Genomic DNA, 24,012 nt, shown 5'->3' with positions numbered 1-24,012 from the left:
GTGTGAAACGGACAGGCAACCGGCGTGGGCCAGGCGGGGTGGGAGGCTGGACACGCCTGGAGAGGGATGAGGCCGCCTTCTCAGGCTCCTAGAAGGGCAGGAGGCACTGTATTTGCTGGGGATCCCCCAGATCTGATGGGCCCTAGAACAAGGGGCCGAGCAGGTGGGGGCCCCAGCTCGAGGATGGTGGTCTCTGGGGAAGGTGACGAGTTGGGGGTGTGGAAGGGGGAGCCTGCTCCAGGAACCACCTCTTAGACTCACCGGGAGTGAGCTGGCGACTGCCAGCTTCCCTAAGAACAAGCCCATGTACAGCCCAGAGTGACATCGTTCGGAAGAGCTGGTGACAAACTGGCCTCATACAAACGGGTGAGTGGGGAGCCTACTGCACTCCAATTGTATCCAGAGGTCCAGACACACAGCGTATGGGACACAGGAGGGCGGAGAGTGGTCTGGGCACACAGGGCAGGGACAGGGTGGGGGTGCCAGGTGCTCCCCCACGGCCGCTCAGCCGCGAGCGGGAGGGGACAGACCAGGGAGAGGGGGACAGAACATGAGAAAGGACAGCGGAGGACGCAGCCTGCAAAATCTGTGGGAGAATCTGGCAGCTCCTCAGAAGGTTAAAATTAAAACAGTTCCCATGTCACCCAGAAATGCCACTCCTGGATATCTGAAACAAAAATACCTACCCACACAAAAACACAGAAATTTCACAGCAGCACCACTAACAACAGCAAAAAAGGAAAAACTATTCAAGTGTCTATAAGCTGATGGACAGACAAACACAGTGTGGTCCATCCACATGTGGAATATCACTCAGCCATGGAAAGGAGTGAAGGAGTGACCACCGTCACTCACTGCAACGTGGGTGAACCTTGAACACACGATGCTCAGTGAGAGAAGCCAGACACAAAAGGCATGTGATTCAATTTTTTAAAAAGGAATTTATTTACTTACTTATTTATTCATTTTATAGACTGAGGAAGAGAGTGAGAAAGAAAGAGAAACATCGATTGGTTGCCTCTCTCATGCGCCCTGACTGGTACCCAAACCTGCAACCCAGGTATGTGTCCTAACCACAAATCAAACTGGCGACCTTTTCTTTTGTGGAATGATGCCCAACCAACTGAGCCACGCTGGTCAGGGCGTGATTCCATTTATGTAAAATGTCCAAATGCTCATGGAGAGAAACTACATTAATGGTCGTGAGGGGCTGGGAGAATGGATGAGGCGACTGCTGATGGGGCCGGGTTTCCTTGGGGGCTGATGAAGCATTCTGGAAACAGGTGTGAGGTAATGACTGCGCAAGCCCGTGGATGTACTAAAAACACTAATTTATCCACCTAAAGGGTGAATTTTTGGTCCATGGAATGCATCTCAATGAAGCTATTACTCTAAAAACCCCGACTGCAGGACACTACACGGGACAGTAGTGCCTGCAGATCAGTGAGAGCCGGAGAGAGATACCGACCCACAGAAATGGGCACCACTAACCCGAGCCTGATGTGAACACACTGCTAAAGTGACAGCTAAGTAAATGCTACAAGGGTTCCTGAATAGAACGGCTTTCGTGGAAATGCTGCAGAAACGCAAATGGAGCCTGCGGTCTGGGTGGAGGCAAAGGACTCAGGTGACAGCTGGATGGCAGCACTCTGTCCTGTCACAGCATGTTCTGTTAACCTCAGAGTATCTAAGGTTAAAAGGCTATTTATTTTTTTTTTTAGGTTTTATCTGTTTATTTTTTAGATAGAGAGGGAGGGAGAAAGAGAGAAAAAAAATCCATGTATGCTTGCCTCTTGTGTACCCCCTACTGGGGACCTGGCCTACAACCCAGGCTTGTGCTCTGATTGGGAATCGAACTGGCAACCCTTTGGGTTGCAGGCTGGCACTCAATCCACTGAGCCACACTAGCAGGGGACTGTTCCTTTACAAATAGCCATTTAGCAATGGCTGGTGTGGCTCAGTGGATTTGAGTTCTGGTCTGCTAACCAAGGGCTTGCCTGTTTGATCCCCAGTCAGGGCATATGCCTGGGTTGCAGGCCAGGTCCCCAGTGGGCGCCATGTGAGAAGCAACCACACATTGATATTTCTCTCCCTCTCTCTGAGAATAATGAATTCTTTAAAAAAAAAAAAAAAGGAACAAGAAATAGTATACACATTCTGAGCACCTGAGTTTAAGGAAATGTGGGAGTTTTAGGAGATGGAATCATGGTCATATTTACGTATATTAACATATTCTAAAGCACCCTTCTCTTTAACAGATTCACAGGAGTGTGTTTGCAAAGCAGATCATGAGTGTGCAGGGAGTGAGAGGTCTGCACCACACAGGAGCCGGTAACCATGACAGGGCCACTCCTGAGGGCATCCCTTCTGCTTGGGAGTAAGATGAAGGTCTCCTCAGGGAACTGTTCCTACTGATCTTTGCTCCCACCCTACCAGGAAGCCCCTGTGGAGGATGAGGTCCTCACGCCCCCAGGTGGTGAGCTTTGGGACTGCTGGCCGCCCAGAGCCAGGAGGGCAGGGAGGGTGAGACCTGGGAGGGAGTGAGTATAGGTTTCTGGTGCTGCAGAACATTGGGGTCCCAGCTCCCTGCCCAGCACTTCTGGCTCCGGGCCTAGAGAAGGCCAAGCACAGTATCCTCCAGGTGCCCTCTCCAGAGCCCAGAGGTCTGAGTGCAGGAACATTGGTAGCAAGGAAGGGCTGCTGGCCATACACTCAACAGAAGTGATGGGGCCTCACGTACCAGTGCCCTACCTCCCCTGCCAGTCCTGGGCCGCGGTATCTCCTTCTGTGGAATGGGGGCTGTGACACCCTTTTAGGAAGCGGAGCAGAAGAGCCAACACACAGAGGTGCTCAGACCCCACCTGCATAAGTACCACCATCGTTATCAAAACTTGCTTCCTCATCTTAATCTCACATTAGAGAAAAACACTTTGTCCCTTTTCTGAGGGCCCCAGATGGTTGGCACTTATCCCTCCCCATCCCCTAACCCCAGCCCTGCTCAGTGCTGGAGGGAAATGGGACTGTGCCTCCCCATGGTGGAAAACAGGGTGACAGGTAGACTTCTGGGAACTGGACTCTGGGGGCTCCCAGCACCCTCCCCAGTAGGGGCAGCTTCCTGGCTCTAAAATACCTGCACAAACACATGGTTCACACTGAGTACCTGCTCCCCGCCTGGAATCTAGGATCTTTTTTTTTTTTTAAATTTTTAAAAATATTTTATTTATCTTTAGAGGGGAAGGGAAGGAGAGAGGGAGAGAAACATCAATGTACGGTTGCCTTTCGTGCGTCCCCTGCTGGGAACTGGCCTGCAGGGAACTGGTCTGCAACCCAGGTATGTGCCCTGACTGGGAATCGAACTGCGATTGTCTGGTTCGCAGGCCCGCGCTCAATCCACTGAGCTACACCAGCCAGGGCTGGAATCTAGGATCTTGTACCTGCCATGACCAATCCCAATAAGAACCCTGGGTACCACATCTGCCTCCTGTCACATGTCTTTTTGGGGAAGCCCACTGGGAGAGGACTCTGGAATCTTGCATCTGATCCCCCCCACCCCAACTTGCCCACACACCTTTTCCCTTGGCTCATTCTGCCATCCTGTCTCTGTATAAACCACAGGCAAGAGGACAACTGTCTGCTGAGTCCTGGGGTCCTCACCACAAACCCCAGGAATCAGCAGACAGTTGTCCTCTTGCCTATGTGTGGTCCAGGGGACCCTGACACAGTACCTCACCAGCCCTCCAGACCCAGATAAGGGAGGGCATCAGCTAGGAAAGCCAGTATTTAGGGTCCGTGCAGAGTGGGAAGGAGCAGCAACAGGAAGATGTAGGGACATGTGTTCTGGAAATGACCTCAGGTGAAAAGCAGATGATTTCAAGACTCCGTACAGAGGAGGGCAGCAAACACAGCAGGAAACAGAGAGTAAGAAAGGAGTTGAGTGGATGGGGCTGAAGAGGTCACATAAACCCACATGAGCTTCAAGAAACAAGTGAGACTAAATGACTTCTCACTGCTGAGGCGGACCACACTGGCTCTCCCAGGGGACACAGGGAAGTTACAGGGAGGAAAGCCATGGAAATGATGGCCACAAGGCACCCCAAAGCAAGACCCAGATAACACCAAAAAAAGTAGGGCCAGACTCAAGGACGTGACACAAAAAAAGTTTTTGAATTGGGAGCTATAACTGCACAGACGGAATGAGCTCCTGATGTTTGAAGAAAACTCAACCAAGAGACCAAACACATGAGGACACTCCCAGGCAGTATGCGTGTAAAGAGAGCCACCCCAGATGCCTCCTACCCAACGCTGGATGCTGAAGACTCCACCTGTGGTCTGTAACAGCCCCAGTGGTGCCCACGTCCTGGCCCTGGGAACTGTGGACCATGTCCTGGCCCTGGGAACTGTGGACACGGCACTGTGGTCTGTAACACCCCAATGGTGCCCACGTCCTGGCCCTGGGAACTGTGGACACGGCACTGTGATCTGTAACAGCCCCAGTGGTGCCCACGTCCTGGCCCTGGGAACTGTGGACACGGCACTGTGATCTGTAACAGCCCCAGCGGTGCCCACGTCCTGGCCCTGGGAACTGTGGACACAGCACTGTGGTCTGTAACAGCCCCAGTGGTGCCCACGTCCTGGCCCTGGGAACTGTGGACACGGCACTGTGATCTGTAACAGCCCCAGCGGTGCCCACGTCCTGGCCCTGGGAACTGTGGACACGGCACTGTGATCTGTAACAGCCCCAGTGGTGCCCACGTCCTTGCCCTGGGAACTGTGGACATGGCACCTTATGTGGGAAAGGGAGTTCGCAGGTGGGGTTAAGGTTCTGAAATGGGAATGACCCTGGATTCCCTGGGGGGCTCTGTGTCATCACAGCGTCCTCACAAGAGGGAAGCAGAAAGGACAGTCAGAGAGATGGGAGAGGCTGCGCTGCTGGCTGTGAAGACAGAGGAAGGGGTGATAAGCCAGAGGTGTGGCACCTCTAGAGGAAACGATTCCGCCCTGGAGGCCCCAGAAGGACAGTCCTGCTCACACCTGGGTTTAGCCCCATGAGATCTGTGGTGAACTCCCTAGAACTGGAAATGAGGAGTTTGTTTTATTATAAATCACTAAGTTGGGAGTAATTTGTTACAGCAGCCACAAAAAATGTATGGTAACCCTAAAGCTCAGCAAAGAGAAGACCAGATCTCCCCAGATGGTGGGGTCACTCTTCCTCCCAGGACAGGCTGCTGGCCCACGCTCCTGGGTTTCTCCTCTGTGCCCAGCGTGGCTGGTGACCACGCACTCACAGCACAGCATGGGTGGAGCCTCTGCACACAGGCGCTGGGGGCTGGGGTGGAGCAGACGTCTGGCCCCACTGCCTGGCACCTCCTTGGAGCATTCACAAGAGCAGGAAGCCGTCGGAAGCTGGGTCTATGTTACCTCACTCGGCCTTCACGGACGGACACGCGTGCACTCACGTGTTAACATGCATCACAATGGCCATGTTTACTGACTTACCAGGCACCCCAACCTGAGAAGCCAACAGCCTGGATAATGGTCAGGACAAACTGGGCTCCGAAGATAAAGAAAAACGCCATGAAATTGAAGGAACTGTCGGCCCTGAAGACAGAGAGGAACAACCATTACAGCTGCCCCAGCCTCTCAGTGACAGCAGCCCAGAGGAGAATGTGAGGCAGGGACAGAAAAAGATGAAACATTCTCCCCTTTCCAAGTACCAACTGCACTCATACGCGCAAATTACTGCACACACGCTCATGCCGAACTCTGACCATGAGGGGCCTGATCTCCCCTCTGAGGAGATACAGCACTGAGGGGTTCCTGCCCAGCAAGGAGTCTGAGACCTTCTCCTGCCTCCTAAGGATGGGATTCAGGGACCACGTAGGGGTAAACACAGGACACATCTCAGTCGGCTGGGGGCAAATGTTCACAGCAGCAGGATTCATAACAGCCAAAGGCAGACACAACCTAAGTGTCTATCAGCTGGTGAATAGATAAACACGTGTCCATAAACACAGTGGAATATCACTCAACCATGAAGAGGAGCAAAGCACTGACACTCACTACAACATGGATGGACCTTGGACACATCATGGTCAGTGAGAGGCGCCAGACACATCTCCAGGTATGTGAGATGTCCAGAACAGGCAAAGCCATAGAGACTGAAAGTGAATTCATTTTGTGGGTGCCAGGAGCTGGGCAGTAGACGGGGGTGACTGCTAAGGGGGACAGGGGTTCTTCTGGGGCAGTGAGAATATTCTGGAATTGGAGGTGGTGGTTATACAACCTTGTGAGGACTCTAAAAATGCTTCAATGTTAGGTGAGTTGTATGGAATATGAGTGATTAAAAAACAACACAATAGGCATCTGTGGCTAACTGGGTAATAGTGTGTAGGTCCTGATACAAGCTGCCATTCAAATTGGACAAGAGAAGGAGGAATACTAGCACCTGGGCTAGGGTGACAGGAACAGAGCAGGCACAGGTTCCAAGTGCAAGAATTGGCACAGAGATGGGCGCATGTGGTTGGGGGCATCCTGGTTACTCAGTGTTGAGCCCACTGCCAGCACAGATACCCAAAGGCCCCACAATGACATGGTCAGGGCCCCACTTACCGGAAGGCCTTGTAGGCAGGCCGAAACCAGCACACATAGCTACAGGGAGAGAAGACCAGCAGCCAGACCAGGGCCAGGCCAAAGTTGGCTCCTGAGCCACCGCCAATCCACCAGGCCAGGCAGGCGACGAAGTTGACCCCTAGTGTGGCACAGTAGACTGGGGAGGAGAGGCAAGGAGGCTGAACCGGGGTTTAGGGTTTAGCATGCAAGCACCACAAGCACCAGGACACCCTCTACCCCACTGCACAAAGATCAAGGGCCAGAGAAGTCTCAGGGGACGGAGGTTCCTGCCCAGCCGGCCAGCCCCACCTGCCCCAACCACCACACCATGCCTCCTCTGGGACTCAGTTGTAACAGAAAGATTTACTACAAAACCCCCAGGCTCTTCCAGCCCATGGACAGAGCAGCTTCATGGCCTGGGTCTCTGCAGTGGTCAGGGAGCCGCCCGCACCCCCGCAGCCCGACCCACCACTCACAGAGCCACAGCTGGTAGATCCTCTTCACTAGAACCTGATGCTCAATGGGAATCTCATCGGAGAAGTTCTGGTAGAAACAAGGCTTCAGAGGAATGAACTTGGGCAGTGGCGGGAAGTTGTTCTCCTTTTCTATGGGGACACAGAGCACCATGGGACTAAACCAGGCTGGAGTAGCGAGGTAAATATGTCCCTATCCTGGTCTGGGACCTGTACACATGTTGCCTTGCATGGCAGAGGGACTTTGCAAATGGGTTTAAGTCAAAGCCCCTAGGATGGGGATGGTCCTGGGTTCCTCAGCAGGGCTCAGTGTCCTTACAGGATCCTCTTAAGAGGAAGGAAAGAGTCAGAGTCAGAGATGGAAGAGGCTGTGCTCCAGGCTGTGAACTTAAAGAAAGAGGCCATGAGCCAGAGAAGCGGCGCCTCTAGAAGCTGGAAAAGGTTGGAATGGTTCTCCCTGGAGTCTCAAGAACAACCAGCCCTGCCCACATGGGTTTAGCCCCATGAGGCCCATGTTGAACTTCTGACAAATCCTGTTTAAATCACTGTATTTGTGGTGATTTCTTGGAGCCATCACAGGAAACTCACAAATTAATAGGCTGGATAGGATGGTTCTGGCACTTGGAATTTATAAGTATCCTGTAACAAACAGCCACATACCAGAGATTTAAATAAACAGATTTATCCTCTTATAATATGGAGGCCAGGGGTCTGGGATCAAGGCATCTCAGGGCTATGCTCTCTCCCAGGGCTCCAGGGAAGAGCTGGTCTCAAACCCACTTATGGTCCCTGACCACACCCTCGGCCAGGCAACCCACATCCCAACAACAGTGCCCCCCAGCCACCCAGCCCCAAGTCCTGTCGTTCCCATGGCCCTTGGTACCCGCCCCTGACAGACGTCCAGTCCCCACAAGAACAGGGTGATGCTTCCAGCAGTCAGTCCCATCAGCACACACAATGACAGGAAGGAGGCAGAAAAGCACCAGCTGGATCTCGAGGGCCCTGACACCTTGTTTTCTTGGTGAGATGTTCTGCACTGACTTGGAACCCATGCATCTGGGTTCAAATCCCAGATCTGCCACCAGTGGGCTAACCACAGTCCACCTAACTTCACTTGTACGCTCTGCCCATTTCCACACAGGGTGAGGCAGGCCACCCTGGGGGCTCACCACAGCCTCTAGGAGGAAATGAGGGGGTCATCTGACATGTATGGGCATGAACACAGGTGACCAAACCTTGGGGTCCACCCATGGTGTCAACAACAAAACAACTTCCAGGCCCTGGCTGGTGTAGCTCAGTGGATTGAGCACGGGCCTGAGAACCAGAGGAACCTTGGGGTCCACCCATGGTGTCAACAACAAAACAACTTCCAGGCCCTGGCTGGTGTAGCTCAGTGGATTGAGCACGGGCCTGAGAACCAGAGGATCTCGGTTCGATTCCCAGTCAGGGCACATGCCTGGGTTGCAGGCCAGTTCCCAGCAGGGGACACACAAGAGGCAACCATACATTGATATTTCTCTCCCTCTCTCCTTCCCTTCTCATCTAAAGATAAATAAAATATTAAAAAAAAAAAACGACCCCCAGCAGAAGGCCCGGCTGGGCCGAACTCTGGCTGACAGCTTATGTGGAAACCAGGTGCCTCCCTGTCACCTGCTCAGTGCTGCGAGGTGACTCTGACAGCCACTGTGGAAGGAGGAACGTGAGGTGGATACCTGCAGGGGTCATAATGGGTCTGGCCACCTGGGGACACTTCCCAGGGGAACAAACACAGAAACCCCCGGGGCCCCCAGGAAAGACTCACCTGACATTTCTGCTGTGACGACCCGGTGAGGCTGAAGCCTGCAGCCACCTGGAAGGGAAACAGCAATAGTCAGGGGGACCCTGTGGCTCTCAGATGACCCCAACACCAGCTGCAGCCCAGTGAAGAGTCCTAACCTCCAGGCTATTCACGGGGGTGTCTGGGCTCTTACCTGAAAGGCCACCCCTAACGTGTGACCCTAACCATCACCTCACCCCAGAGCCCCCTGGGCAGCACCTGCAACGGCGGGAGGTCAGGCCACAGGCCACTACTATCCACAGGACAGCCTGAAGCCAGGCCATCCCTGGAAACCCGGTGACCACCTGCACGGCCCTCCTGCCACCTCATCCTCCCTCACCCTTTACCCACAGATAGCTCTGAGTGCCTCATTAGAGCTGCAGGGCCCAACTTCCAAATCACCAAGACCGGGTTCACACAGACTCTCTGGTCTGTAGTTTCCACCACTACGAGCCGTGCAGGGCCAAGGGCCCCACCACAACCCAAGTGGAGGTCCAGGGTAGACTTCGCACCAAAGGAGGCCAGGAGTTATACTTGGGGCCAGGCACTGGGAATGCGTTTCTCACCCACAATCCAGGCCAAGGTTCCAGTGATGCTGAGTTTCCCAGGGCCCATCCCTCAGCTAATCGATGTTCTCACCGAGACCCTCTGTGCTGCCCTTGCTGGCTCTCCCTGCCAGCCAGGGCAAGCAGGCTCACGCCCCACCCATATCTGTCCAGGGCGTTGGCTCCCAGGTAGAGGCCCCTGCCTGCCCTGTCCCCACAGCCTCGAAGCAACCCCAGGGGCCCAGGGGCTTGGGGCAGGGATATTCTGGAATCCCTGCAGTGTCTTTGTGGTCAGATAGTACATGGTTGCTGGATGGACAAGCAGCCTGCTGGGAGTCCCACAAGAGTTGGTTCTAGTGCTGGCTGCTCTGTAGCAATCAGTCTTTGGGGACTCCTCTGGTCACCAGAGAAGGATGGGAAATGACAACCCCAAAGGAGCCTTTCCATCAACTGAGTCCAGACACACCCTAGCCAGCCACACCCTTCCAGAGCCAGGACTAGAGCAAGGCTCTGCTCACAGTGGATTCAGAAGCTTCCCTCCCCCTGTGCACATCAAGGTCCTCTGTGGAAGTGGCCCATAAATGTCAACAGACACCAACCTGGTTTGGGGGTTGTTTATTTTCACGAGTCAGATGAGACAAAGGGGACACAACCCCAGTGCACCTGTGGGCTCAGAGTGAAGGCAGACGAAGGAGGGAGGCCTGAGTGCCCAGTGACAAGGTCTGACTAGACCCCCATTAAGCTCCAGGGCAGAGAAAACCTTGGCCTAGCAGACATATAGCCCCATGCACTACCGGGAACAGGCTCCAGGGCTAGGAGGCGTGTCCCTGAATCCACAGATAGGATTGCGCCCAGCCTGGATGGCAGTGAGGGAGCCAGGCCCACACAGGTCTGAGAGGAAGCTGAGGCTGGCAGAGCAGAGGACAGTCTGGAGCCAGCGAGCACGGGGCCTACGTGTCGGGGTCCAGCCGGCAGCACTGGGCCCCCAGCACGCCGTGGAACACCTGGAAACGGTGGTTGAGGTCAGGCTGCGCGTGGATGCGGAAACGGGTGCCCAAGGCACCGTCGGGGGAGGGTGCCCCGTAGAAGACACGCTGCACACGGGAGTGCACCAGGGCCATGGCACACATGGCACAGGGCTCGCGGGTAATGTAGAGGTCGTAGCCAGTGCACACGTAGGGGAGGCCATCCTCCTCCATGCCCAAGTCTTCATCCATCTTGCGTACAGAGATGGTCTGGACACCCAGAGGGGCAACAGCTGGGGAGAATGAGCAGGCGGGGTGAGGCCTGAGGTCATAGGTACCTTGACCCTGGCCCTGGGCCACCAAGTCAATGCACACCATGGTGGCATGCAGCAGGGGGCTGGTCACACTGCTGCAGTCATGGCCTGTGGCCAGCACCCGTCCTGAGGCTGGGTCCACCACCACAGCCCCCACAGCCCTTAGGCCCCTGGCAGCTGCCTGTTGTGCCACCTGCACAGCCCGCTCCATGTAGCCTTGCATTTCAGCCTGCTCCTGTGCCGAAAAAAGCCGCCCAGCCAGGGCACGGGTCACATGCTTGTCCTCATGGAAGGATGTGGGCCAGTGGGCTCGTGCCTCCTCAAACTGGCCCCTGGTCAGGGGCGGCCAGGCGGGCACAGGCACCAGGAAGGGCTGCCCCAGGCCACGGGGGTCCACTGCTGGCCAGGGGAGGAGCTCAGCCAGAGATCGTGTGCCTATAGCTGGCCCCGCCAAGCACAGCAGTATCTCCAGCGTGTGTGGACGGCTGGCATCACGGCTCGGCCGAACCCTTTTGAGGTGAGGCTGGGCAGGCAGCGGATGGACGGCTGATACTTCCTTGAGGAGTCTCGAGGTCTGGCGCTTGTCAAGGATGGGCGCGGCATAGGCCAGCACCAGCTCCACATCCCTGGACTGCTGCTCCGACAGGACAGGAAGGGCTTGCCACGGAGCAGGCTCTGGGTGTGGGCTCCCAGCTTTCTTGTCCTCAAACTGCTCCATGGAACCCAGGGGGTCCATCCTTGGCAGGGCTTTGACTGTGGGAGACAGAGATCGGAGCAGAGCATCATCTGTCAGCCACAGGAGGCCTGGGTGAGCTGAGGAGTCCGTCCCAGGAGTGTGCCGAATCTGAGGCCTCGTCCAAGAGCTCCGGCCTGAGTGAAATGTGTCACTGGTCATGCTCTCACTTAGTCCTACCGGCTCTCAGTCTGCAGAGCTTAACCCGCCATTGACTTTTCCTCTTTTATATCTGAGATGTGCAGTGAGCAAAAATGCACACTGAACCTCAGAGACTTAATGTGAAAGGAAGGATGTAAACTATCTCATTACTTTTTTTTTATCGACTACATGCTGAAATGATAACACTTCATGTTTTAGGTTTAACTTCAATACATTATTAAAATTAACTGCAACTGTTAGTTTGTACTTTCTAAAAATTTGGCTTCTAAAAAACTTGACTTTACATATGTGCCTCATATTCTATTCCTATTGGTCAGAGCTGCCTTGAAGAACATTAGAGATAAACCACAGATCAACTCAACTAGATTCCAGAGTAGCTCAGATGCCACTGCCCGCCCAGAACACGCTGCCCAGCCAGGTACTTGGAGTCGACCAGCCTCTCCTGCCTCTCCCCTGTGGAGAGGAAACACTGAAATCATTTTACAACTGTGGGCTTTTCCTGCTCATGATGTTCCCTGCCACGTACTCCTTGGCCCCATGGGCCCCCATCTATTTATCGGCCAGGCCCTTCACAGGGCATGTGAGGTCCTCACCCTCCATGATGTGTCCTAGCTCACAAGACAAGTGTGACAAATGCAGTGAACCAGGATGCCAATGGCAGCCACGAGAAGTGGAACGTGTGAAGGGTGCCCTTTATGTGTCCATAATGCCTGTGCTGTGTGGGGCCCACAGCAGAGTCTACAGTGCCAACTCTAAATCTGCTCCCAGTACGTACCACGCCCAGGACCCCACGCCCCATATGGCCTGCCCTGGGCCATGAAAACTCTATCTGCAAAAAAAGACAGACACAGCTTTACTTGTTCCTCAGAGTTCAACCTCTGCCTGAACAAACAAGAGACAAATAAAGGCGATGCCTTTGGGACACGTCTGGCTTGGCCAAACTTCTAAGGGGAACGGATAAATACCACAGGATGGTCACTATCTGACCTAGCAACTCTCCTCCACTCCTAGGTATGTGCCCAGAAAAACGGAAAACCCACATCTACACAGAAACCTATACATGCATGCTCACAGCAGCAGGATTCACAACAGCCAAAAGGTGGAAATCTGTGTCCATCAACAGATAATAGATAAATACAAGGTGGTCCGTGCCCACACTGGAGTACTACTCAGCCACGAAAAGGAGCAAAGCGCTGGCACTCACCATAGAGTGCAAGGACCTTGAGCACATGGCGCTCAGTGAGAGAAGCCAGATACAAAGGCCACACGGTATGTGATTCCATGTATGTGACACGTCCAGAGCAGGCACATCCATAGAGACAGAAAGTGGGTTAGTGGTTGACAGGGACTGGGAAAGAGGGGTGGGGGTGACTGCTAATGGGGACAGGTTTCTTTTTGGCGTGATAGGATGTTTTGAAGTTAAACAGGGATGACATATCCACAATCCTATGACTATACTAAAAACCACTAAAACATACACTTTAAACGTGTGAACTGCATCTCAGTAAAGCTGCTGTGAAAGAAAACAAGGAGGGGAAGGACATCTGGCAGTCACCAGGTCAGCAGACCCCAAACAAGGCCTGCCTCAGATGACAGCTGCCTTTCCATAACAGCACATGTCCTCACACCTCCAGGAGTGGGCTCCGCTACCCCTCCCAGCAACCTGGGAGGGAGAACCTGGGACTGCTCCCTTTCTATGGGACAAGACCAGGCTCCCTGAGGTGGAGGGCCTTGACCAAGGCATGTGGCTGGTGCTCACCAGCAAACTGACTCTGCATTTCGAGCTCCTCTGTAAAACAGGGGTCCTGAGCCCACTTCACAGATGAGAAATAAACAGGTTCCACAGAGGGTGACCCACCCAAGCCCACAACCCCAAAAACCCCACAGGGAGCGCCAGTCCACATATGAACTGAACATGCACAAACATTTCTGCTTAAACACATCCAGGGATTGAAGCATGGTGGGAGACGGTTGCTGCTCTGGGGTTCCTCTTCCTGTTCTTGAAGCACCAAGCTCCAGGTGCCCCAACTGCCCCGTGACCCACACATCCACCCCACCCCCACCCTGCCCAGCACTCCATGGTCCTGCCTAGCTCAGTCCCTTCCCTGGGTGTGCCCATCTCCTCTGCCTGCACCTTTAGCTGTCTTCTAAAAACACCAGTGCTCTGGTCTCCAGGGGGCAGCCAGAGCCTCCTCAGATGACCTAGTTATATTTATGGTGGCGGCGGGCCTCTGCCCTGGGCACCAACTGTCTAGGGCCAGAGGATCAACTGCACTGGCAGCCCCTGGAGGGTCTGATGGACCAGACAGACAGACCCCCAATTGCAAGTCCTCTCAGCAGCTTAATACTGCCCTCCAATGGCATGGAACTGGAAAGTAGGTGTGTGCTGGAACTGCTGCAGATACTGGGCAGCAGCATTCTGGGAGGTTGAGGGGGAGGGAAGTGGGACTGGGGTCCCAGCAGGAGTGGACTCTGGCTCTGGGAGGGGCACTGGAAATGGTGCTTACTTAGTGAGTTGAGTCAGGCTCTGCAGGCAACAATATAAACCTCAAGCAGGACTTATTTTATCCATGGATTAGGAAGGCCGGAGCCTGGCCCTGGCCCTGTCCTCACCCCCACTGCAGCATCCCCCTCTGTGAGAGGGAATCCATCACACCGTGCAGGCACGCAGGGGCACGAAGTGAGAAAATTTGCCTCTTCAGAGGCGGTGACCCACAGCAGGGCCTGGAAAGCAAGCAAGCCCAGTAGGGAGACCTGAGCAGAAGGAATAACCAATGTTGAAGCCTCAGATGCACCCACAGTTTTAAATGCATTTTCTAGGACCTGGCCCCACAAAGGGGAGGGGGCCACATCTGCATTTTTAAAAAGATTTATTCTTCAGACAGAGGGGAAAGGAAGGAGGAAGAGAGGGAGAGAAACATCAATGTGTGGATGCCCCTCCCATGCCCCCAATTGGGGACCTGGCCAGCAACCCAGACATCTGCCCTGACTGGGAATCGAACTGGTGACCTTTTGGTTCGCAGGCCTGTGCTCAATCCACTGAGCTATACCGGCCAGGACTCTACAATCTGCATTTCTAACAAGCTCCCACATGGAGTGTGGTTGCCAGATAACATATAGGACACCCTGTTAAATTCCAATTCCTGACGAGGTGGAATTTTTTAGTGTATCTATGGCCCATGCAATCTTGGGACATAGTTATAAAAAAAAAAAAAGTTATTCATTGTTTGTGGAATTCGCTCTCAACTGGGTATCCTGAATGTTCATTTGCTAGATGTGGAACCCTATAAATGGGCCTTCTGTGCATGAAAGTCCAAGAATCTTGGGCTTGTGGGGTGTGGGAGAGAGCCCCTTATTCGGGTTGAGATCAGAAAAAGCCTTGAGCACTGGCCAGGTGGCTTGGTTGGAGCATCCTCCATACACCAAAAGATACAGGTCCGATACCAGGCCAAGGCATATACTTAGGTTGTAGGTTCCATACCCGTTGGGGCACCTATGGGAGGGCAGGGACAGGCTTGTTTTTTTCCTCACATTTATGTTTCTCTCTCAAATCAATAAACATACCGTTGGGTGAGGACTTTTTTTTACAAAGGGCCTTGAAAACTCACACCTCCCATAAGTATCAGAAAGAGAATCATCAATGTTCAGGGCACAGGAAAGATTACGGACCTCTGCCTAAGACGAGGAGGAAGAGGGTCAACCAGCCCGGAAGCAGGGGGTCCTGATGACCCGAGGGCAGGGTGCGACCGAAGCCGCTGGACGCACGGGGTCTCAAGGCCGCGCCTCAGGGGCGCACGCACGCGCAAAAAGGCGATGGGCGCAGAGACGACCCAGGCGCATGCGCACACGCGACGCGACGGCGACTGCCCGAGGTGCGTGCCAGCCAGGCCAGGCTGCCCTTTCGCCCCCTGCGCGGTTAGCACCACCCGAAGCCGAGACCCACGTGGCCTCCCCAGCCCGCCCACCCCGGAAGCCTGGGACGAGAGAGCCCGAGACACGGAGGCCGCGCGCTTACCTGAGGAGAAAGGCGTAAGCGTTTCCCTTTCCCAAGGCTTAGCAACCAGCCCTCCCGCTCGCTCAGCCTCCGCCTGGACCGCAGAGCACGATGGGAGCGTAGTTCCTGGGGAGGGGGCGGTGCCAGAGAGAGGCGGGGTCCGGACTACAATCCCCACACGGCTACCCCTGGCCAACTCTGCTCCCCCTGGCCAACTCTGCTCCCCCAGGCCCGCACTTATCCGGATCCTGGCCTCTAGTCCCGCGATCCACAGGAGCGCAGGTCTGCGCTGAATTGTGGGTTCAAGACCCAAGCGAGCGGGGGAAAAGTTGGCCTTTTGGGAAATCAGCAGAGTAGGGCACTGAGTCAGAGGAGCACATGACACCCACTGCAGTCACTCATCGAGCCCAGTTTGCTGTTGCCACGTAGTTCTCCAGGAGCTGCCCCACTGGATGTAATCAGATTCCAATTCTGGTCTGGGTCTTTGGTCAACTCATGGCTTCAGTTTTCCCGTCTGTATAGTGGGTGAAGGGGACCTCTTTGACTCTCCTGGACAAGCCATTTTCATTTTATGAGCGAATCCAGGTATTGATTCGAGTTAAACAGGTTTAAACCAGCGATTTTCAACTAGGGGCAGTTGTCCCACCCCACCCCAAAGGCACTGGGCGATGTGTCTGGGGACATTTGTGGTTGTCATGACTGGGAAGTGTGCATGGCATCAAATGGCATCAAAACCTCAATGCCATTCAACACCATACAGTACACGGGACGCTCGCCACAAACAGAATCGGCCCCAAATGCCCACAGTGCAGAGGCTGGAAAACCCTGGTTTAACCCTATTGCTAAGAAAAGAGAAAAATCCAGGTCTAAAAGGACCCCTGTTTGCTGATATAGTAAAAAAAAATTTTTTTGACTGTGATCTCTGATTGGCATGTCATTAAAAACAATGCCTGGCCCTGACAGGTGTGGCTCAGTTGGTTGAGCTTTGATCCACAAAGCAAAGGGCTGCTGGTTGGATTCCCCAGTCAGGGCACATGACTGGGTTGTGGGTTCGATCCCTGGCCAGGGAAGGTACAATGTTTCTCTCTCACATTGATGTTTCTCTCCCTCTCTTTCTCCCTTCTTTCTCCTCTCTCTAAAAGTAAATAAATAACACTTCTTTAAATGCCTAAATTTTCTGCATATAGAAAATTAATTACCCCCCTCTCCCCAAACGAATTCCATCAATGTTATTTTCTGCCAGTTTTTAATTTCTCAAAAAGCAAAAAGACCTGGCTGGTGTAGCTCAGTGGATTGAACACGGGCCTGCAAACCAAAGGATTGTGGTTCGATTCCCAGTCAGGGCACATGCCTGGGTTGCAGGCCAGTTCCCAGCAGGAGACGCATGAGAGGCAACCATACATTGATATTTCTCTCCCTCTCTCCTTCCCTTCCCCTCTAAAGATAAATAAATAAAATCTTTTAAAAAAAGCAAAAAGATATACAGAGAGGGATGTAAAATTGTGCAGCTGCCTTTGCAAACAGTTTGGTGGTTCTTCAAAAAGTTAAACACAATTACTCTGTGACCCAACAGTTCCACACTGAGTACAGTGTGTGTGCACAAGAGAATTGAAAGCAATCACTCACAGATATTTGTACGCCCATGTTCACAGCAGCATTCTCCACAATAGCCAAAAGGCGGAAAAACGGAAATATTCCTAAACAGATGAGTGAATACACAAAGTCTGGTTCACCACACAGTGGAATACTATGCAGCATTGGCCCCTGATCAGGAAGAGGTGAGGGAACCACCGGAGCTTATGTTCCCAGGACTCAGACTGGGTGGAAAAGGAAATGGATGGACTAACATCCCTACAGTGGAAACCCCGCATCTGCATTCTGCCCACTCAGCTACCCTTCTGGACCTGGCATCCCAGTTTTTGTGTGATTGTCCATCCTCCACTCTCAGTTCAAGTACCAGGACCCCACGGCCAACTCAGCCCCATCAATTAGAACATTTTCCGCCCCCTGGCCACAGTGACTGGTTCAGAAGTAGACATGTGACTCAAGTGAGACCAAGGAGAATCGCCTCTGGGGCTTTGAAATACAAGCAGAGTAGGGTGTAAGCCTGGGGGTACTGGGAATCATTTTTGCCACCCAACAGTGGAAATTGTCTGTGAATGAAACTGAAACAGAAGAGAGCAGATCCCAGAGAGAAAAAGCAGTCCATGCTTTGACAAGGTTTTTGAAGAACCTGGATCCAGCCATGCCTGAATCAGGTCACCTTTGAGCTTTCCTGTGTGTGGGGGTCGTTTTTTCTTTTTGACTTAAACTAATTTGAGTCATGATTTCAGTTCTTTATAGACCATGAGCTTCAATTGATAAAGTCCCTTTTGTTTTGATGTTCATCCTCCAGCACCTTTCTCACATAACATGACTCTCATGGCAACAGGTTCGTGTCCAACACCAAAAGGCTGGGAAAAAACCAAACAAACATGGAATTGGTTCCCTCACTGTAAGCTTAATGCCAGCAGAAAGTGCCCTGGAGTCAGTCCGAAGCCTGGGTCAGCTGCTGGTCGGCTGGGTGACCATAAGCTTGTCCACATCTGCAAGGATGTCAACAAATGAGTCCGTGGGAGGTGAGGGGCTTCCCTACAAGCCTCCCTGAGCTATGCATTCTTCCCAAGATGTGTGGCTTGTGTTTACCCAGTTTATCATCCTGCTGACTTTCTGAGGTTGTTGCAAGGGGCAGCCATGGGGACCTCAGGTGTTTCTCACTTGTGTGGTGATCCTCAGGTCAAACTCCTTCCTGAAAAGGGGTGAGGTGAGGGGACTTCCTTTAAATGCCCGGCAAGGCAAATCAATGCCTGCTGGACCTTGAAGAGGATGGGAACAGTCCCATCTCCTGTTTCCTGGAGGTTATAGAACACTGTGCTGCCCCCAGCCAATCTCTTGATAAATGAATTTCTGCCTACCTGCCCAGATTCTTAGAGGGCTCCAGAACCCCATCACACACACGTGTGCGCGCACACACACGCGGAATTCACCAGGCACCAACCATTGGTCACTTCCCTTGGCCTGAAAACATCAGTTTCCAAAAAGCAAACTCAAGTGACACCAAATTTAAAAATCCAACCTCTTGCCCTGGTTGGTGTAGCTCAGTGGATTGAGTGCAGGCCTGCAAACCACAGGGTTGCTGTTTCGATTCCCAATCAGGGCACATGCCTGGGTTGCAGGCCAGGTCCCCAGTGGGTATGTATGAGAGGCAACCACACACTGATGTTTCCCTCTTTCTCATTCCCTTCCTCTCTCTAAAAATAAATAAGATTAGCCTCTTTGCTCACAGCCCTTTAACTTTTAGTTTGAACACAATGATGACCGAGCTGGTTCTCTGCTAAAACCAAGCAGGTTTTAGAGGCTGACACTAATGATGTAATGATACAATGCAATAATGTCATTATTGATGTCAAAATAGTTATTATTACTAATTAATAATGCTTAATATTTACTGAGTACTTATTTGGAACCAGATACGATTTTGGTACTAAACACTTTCCATCATTTCATTTAATCCTTACAACAAGTCTATAGGACAGTGTAAGTGCCACAGCCTTCACAGGTCAGGGGGCTAGAGGTGCACCCCACCAGGCACAGAGTTTCACAACAAATTCTCCCTAAAGCCCTGGCCACTGGCAACGTGGGACTGAAGTGGGGGTGGGAGGGGAGCCCCCATCTCCAGTTGTCCTGTCCTTTCCTGGCCCACTCTTTATTTTATTGTCTTTCCACTACTTATTATTATTTGGTGACATATATGTAGAATGTCTGCTCTACGAGGGCTAGAAATTTTGTTCACTGCGGACCCCCACACTGCCTGGCCCAGAGTTAGCACTCAGTGCATCTGAACAGACAATGCTGTTGTTATTATTATTGTCGTTATTATTTTGGTAAGACAAATGGGATTGCCCAGGCATCCCTCGCTCCGCAGACGGCCTGCCACTTCTTCTTGTACCCTCCAAATATCAAGCAGTCACTGCTGCCACCTACCGGCAAAAGGCGGAATGGACAAATTCTCGGCTGAAGGCGGGAGAGGCAGCTGTCGTTGAATGCTTCCCAAAACAGCCACAGCCACTGCCCCTGTCCCCTCAGAGTCAGAGAGACGAGAGCCAGGCTGCAGGTCCTGCGTGGCAGGGGCGGTGCATCAGCAGTGGGGATCCAAACCGGCTTCAGCAGCATCTGGGGTCCTTTAGAAATGTAAGTTCTTTGCCCTGGCTGGTGTAGCTCAGTGGATTGAGCGCGGGCCTGCGAACCACATGATCGCGGTTCGATTCCCAGTCAGGGTACATGCCTGGGTTGCAGGCCGGTTCCCTGCAGGCCAGTTCCCAGCAGGGGGATGCACGAAAGGACCATTTGGTTTCTCTCCCTCTCTCCTTCCCCCACTTCCCCTCTAAAGATAAATAAATAATAAAAAAAAAAAAAAAAAGAAATGTAAGTTCTTGGGCCTCACCCCAAACATACTGAATCAGAAACTTGTGGGCTTGATCTGGCCCTCAGGAGATTCCAGTGCATGCTCAAGTTTGAGGACCAGGCCCTGGGGGGAGCAGTGACTTTGTTCCCTCACACTTACAATGTCTGGGGACATCTGGGGACATCTGTGGTCATCATGACTGGGAGTGCTCCTGGCATTGAGGGGATGGGTTCCAAGGATGCTGCTCAAGCCTCCACAGTTCCCAGGATGGCCCCACAGCCATGAATCATCCAGCCTTAGTGCCAAGGGAGAGAGATCCTGTCCTAGAGCCAAACAGACATGCTAACCATAGCTCAGGACCTTCGGCAAGGGTCTTGTACCAGATGGTGACTCTGGGTTTAACCTTTCGAGAAGGTGCTATACGGTTTCCAAAAGAAGCTGCCCCTTACACTACCCTTACTTCATGTGAGGGTTTAGAGGTCTCCACATCCTCCCCAATGCTTCTTATAACCTATCTTTTTGAGTGCAGCCTCTAGCGGGGATGAAGCACCATGCACCGTGATTTTGGTTAGCATTTCCCTGATGGCTTGGATGTTGAGGAGATGATCATTACTGCATGCTTGCTATGCATCAAGTAAAATAAAATAAAGATGAGGTCCTTTCCTGTGGAATGCATGATGACAGAGTGGCTATGGTAAAAGGAGTGATCAAGGAAGACATCTCTGCAGAGGTGACACTTTCCCTGAGCCCCGAGTGGTGAAAGGTTTTCTGAGGGAAGAGTGTTCCAGGCAGAGGGAACAGCCTATGCAAAGGTCCTGAGGCAGGCCCTGGCTGGGCATATGCAACTCAGGAAGATCCCACAGGGTAAATTTTGGGGAGCATTGGGGCACATGGAGGAGTGAAGCCAGAGAGCTCAGCCACTTGGGAAACCTTTTGGCAGTTTCCACTAAAGCTAAACTCATGTATATTCTATGACCCAGCCAATCAGCTCCTGAAAGGACAAGGGCTGTGTCCTGGGCTGTGTCCTCCACAAGTCATACACTGAAGCCCTAACTGCTAGGACCTCAGGATGTGAACTGTGTTGGAAGACGAAGTCTTTAAAAGCAGAGATTAAGATAAAATAAAATCATTGCTTTGGGTCTTAATCCAACATGACCAGTGTCCTTGTAACAAAAGGAGATCACCCTGGCTGGTGTAGCTCACTTGATTGAGCACCAGCCTGTGAAGCAAAGGGTCGCTGGTTCAATTCCCAGCGGGGCACATGCTTGGGTTGTGGGTCAGGTTTCCAGTAGGGGGCACGTAAGAAGCAACCACATATTGATGTTTCCTTCCATTTATTTTTATTTTTTTAATTTTTTAAATTTTTTTAATGACTGTCATCCAGCAAAACTTTACATTACCAGATATTTGGTCTCTTTTTATTTTTATTTTTTAAAATATTTTATTTATTTATCTTTAGAGGGGAAGGGAAGGAGAGAGGGAGAGAAACATCAATGTATGGTTGCCTTTCGTGCATCCCCTGCTGGGAACTGGCCTACAGGGAACTGGTCTGCAACCCCGGCATGTGCCCTGACTGGGAATCGAACTGCGATCGTCTGGTTCACAGGCCCGTCCCTCCATTTCTTTCTCCCTCCCTTCCCCTGCTCTAAAAATAAATAAATAAAATATATTTTCTAAAAAAGAAGAGGGGATTAGAATATAGGCTTATATAGAAGGAAGACCATGTGAAACACAGGGAGAAGATGGCTATCTACATGCCAAGGAGAGAGAACTCTGGAAGAACCAGCCCTGCTGAAACCTTAATCTCAAACTTCCACCTTCTAGCACTAGAAGAAAACCAAGGATTGTTGTTTAAGCCCCTCCTATCCAATTGTGTTATGCCAGCCCCAGCAAACTAATACATCACCCAATTAAATATTTGTGCCCAGTAAAAAATTTATGAATGTTCACAGCAACTTTGTCCATAATAGCCCCAAACTGTAAACAACCCAATTGTCCATCTGCAGGAGAATGCAGCAGGAAAAGTGGTACAGTAATACAATGGAATACAATGCAGCAATGAAAAAGACGAAAGCCTGCTACACACATGCACCCAATGTGGAGTGAAAGTAGCCAACAGAAGTGAGTACACTGTATGATTTTATTTACAGAAAGTAAAAAAAAAACTTTTTTAATGAATGAATGAATCAACACTAATAGAAGTCAGCTAGTAAGAACCGCTGGAGGGACGGGACAAGGACAGCATAGGAGGGAGCCTCTGGCATGAGGCTGGGGGTTGGGAGTGGATTACAATCCAGAGGCTTGTATATACATATGTGTGTGTGTTTAAATGACATTTTTTAGCAGTTTTAAGTTCACAGCAAATCAAGAGGAAGCTATAGAGATTTCCCATATATCCCTGCTCCAACACATGCACAGCCTCTCCCATTATCAACGTTCCCCAACCAGAGGGGGACATTTGTTTCAAGGATGTTCCTACGCTGACACATCATTGTCATCTAACACCCACAGTTTACATGGGGGGGGTTCACTCTTAGTGTTGTATGTTCTATGGGTTTGGACAAATGTATAATGACCTGTGTCCATCATTATGGTATCAGGCAGAGCATTTTCACTGCCCTAAAAATCTTTTGTGCTCTGCGTATTCATCCTTCCCCCCAGCCCTCGGAATCACTGGACTTTCTATTGTTGCACCCACGGTTTTACCCGTATGCGTGCAGTTTAATTAAGTTGCGCAAATAAGATTTGTGCACATATGGTCTGTAAATTATAATTTAATTTTTAAACATTACTTTTGGCTGTGTAGTTGGAAGAGGGCCTAGTTTGGGGAAGGGGATTCTTTAGGAAAGCCCCCATGCCTCCCGGGGCTGGCTCACTCCTGTCCAACCTCCCATCCACACCCCTTACCCAATCAGCTAGCAACTGCTGCTATTTTAGGAGCCCACACACTTCCTTCCTGGCTGTGTCAGGAGCCCACTTCCTGACTAGGTCTCACTCTCTCCCCTTGGGGTGGGGCAGACAACTTACATGTTAGGGTGCTTCTCTACCAGCCCCAGGGTCCCAGACCATGACCTTGGGCTGGGCCTCTCCGTCCTTTCCCCAAACCAAGACAGGCCACATAATTTGCAGATTCCAGTTTGAAATGAAAATACAGGACCCCTTGTTTAAAAATTATTAGGAATTTCAAGACAGCAGCCACAGGGCAGGAAGTCATGGGTGGGACCCTTCTGAGGTCAAAGCCCTGGGTGACTGCACATGTCTCAGCCCAAGAAGCTGTCACTTCTCCAAGCACCTGGGGTTCTCCCCCGACCTCATGGGTTTATGAATTTTATTTACTTTATTATGATGAAATATACATAATATAAAATTTACCACCTTGCCATGGCTGGGCAGTTCAGTTTGTTAAAGCATCATCCTGATACAACAAGTTTGTGGGTTTGATCCCCAGTCAGAGCACATTAAAAAATCAACCAATGAATACATAAATAAGTGGAACAACAAATTGATGTCTCTCTCTCTCTCCCCACCCCTTTCCTCTCTCCTTCTCAAATCAGTAAAGAAACATTTATGCCCTGGCTACTGGTGTGGCTCAGTGGGTTGAGCACTGGACTTCGAACCAAAGTGCTGCTGGTTCAATTCCCAGTCAGGGCACATACCTGGAATGCGGGCCTGGTCCCCAGTACAGGGCATGCAAGAGGTAACCACACAATGATATTTCTTTCCTCTTTCTCTGTCCCGCCTCCTCTGTCTAAAAGATAAATATATAAAGTCTTTAAAAAATAAATAAACATTTAAAAATGAAACTTACCATCTTAATCATTTTAAGGGTACAACGTGGTGGCATTAAGTACACTCACAAGGTGTGCAACTATTCCCCCCATCCATTTCCAGAACTTCCTCATATCCAGAACTTTCTCATATACAGAGTTTTCCCAATCTGAAACTTCATCCCTATTA

At 51.7% G+C, this 24,012-nt stretch overlaps 2 protein-coding genes and 1 long non-coding RNA gene across 3 annotated transcripts in view; 1 reads left to right on the top strand and 2 right to left on the bottom strand.

Moving 5' to 3' along the window:
* The window catches only part of SCAMP4 (secretory carrier membrane protein 4), a 21,007-nt gene extending 5,293 nt beyond the window's left edge, over positions 1–15,714 (bottom strand). Inside the window, exons 1-5 of the mRNA XM_037138039.2 lie at positions 15,633–15,714; positions 8,884–8,931; positions 7,086–7,214; positions 6,610–6,766; positions 5,497–5,598 (exon numbers count right to left, since the gene is read on the bottom strand). Coding sequence (XP_036993934.2) covers positions 5,497–5,598; positions 6,610–6,766; positions 7,086–7,214; positions 8,884–8,890 — 395 coding nt within the window. The 5' untranslated portion in view covers positions 8,891–8,931; positions 15,633–15,714. The remainder of the gene's footprint in view (positions 1–5,496; positions 5,599–6,609; positions 6,767–7,085; positions 7,215–8,883; positions 8,932–15,632) is intronic.
* Positions 10,388–15,703, bottom strand: ADAT3 (adenosine deaminase tRNA specific 3). Its single transcript, XM_037138001.2, has 2 exons — positions 15,633–15,703; positions 10,388–11,475 (listed from the first exon to the last, which is right to left on the bottom strand). The coding sequence occupies exon 2, from the start codon at positions 11,456–11,458 to the stop codon at positions 10,394–10,396; it is 1,065 nt and encodes a 354-aa protein (XP_036993896.1). The 5' UTR covers positions 11,459–11,475; positions 15,633–15,703; the 3' UTR covers positions 10,388–10,393.
* On the top strand, positions 15,481–24,012 carry LOC119043892 (uncharacterized). Its single transcript, XR_005081510.2, has 3 exons — positions 15,481–15,646; positions 22,062–22,176; positions 23,610–24,012. It is a non-coding gene; the product is annotated as an uncharacterized LOC119043892 (long non-coding RNA).

This window comes from Artibeus jamaicensis, unplaced genomic scaffold, assembly GCF_021234435.1.
Source record: "Artibeus jamaicensis isolate MK-2021 breed Jamaican fruit bat unplaced genomic scaffold, CSHL_Jam_final scaffold_537, whole genome shotgun sequence".
Lineage (NCBI taxonomy): Eukaryota > Metazoa > Chordata > Mammalia > Chiroptera > Phyllostomidae > Artibeus > Artibeus jamaicensis.
The sequence above is the reverse complement of the archived record's forward strand: the minus strand, read 5'-3'. Positions and strand labels throughout refer to the sequence as shown.

What these genes read in the sequence shown, in the direction of transcription:
- ADAT3 (XM_037138001.2), bottom strand. Translation starts at nt 11,458, where the DNA reads ATGGACCCCCTGGGTTCCATGGAGCAGTTTGAGGACAAGAAAGCTGGG.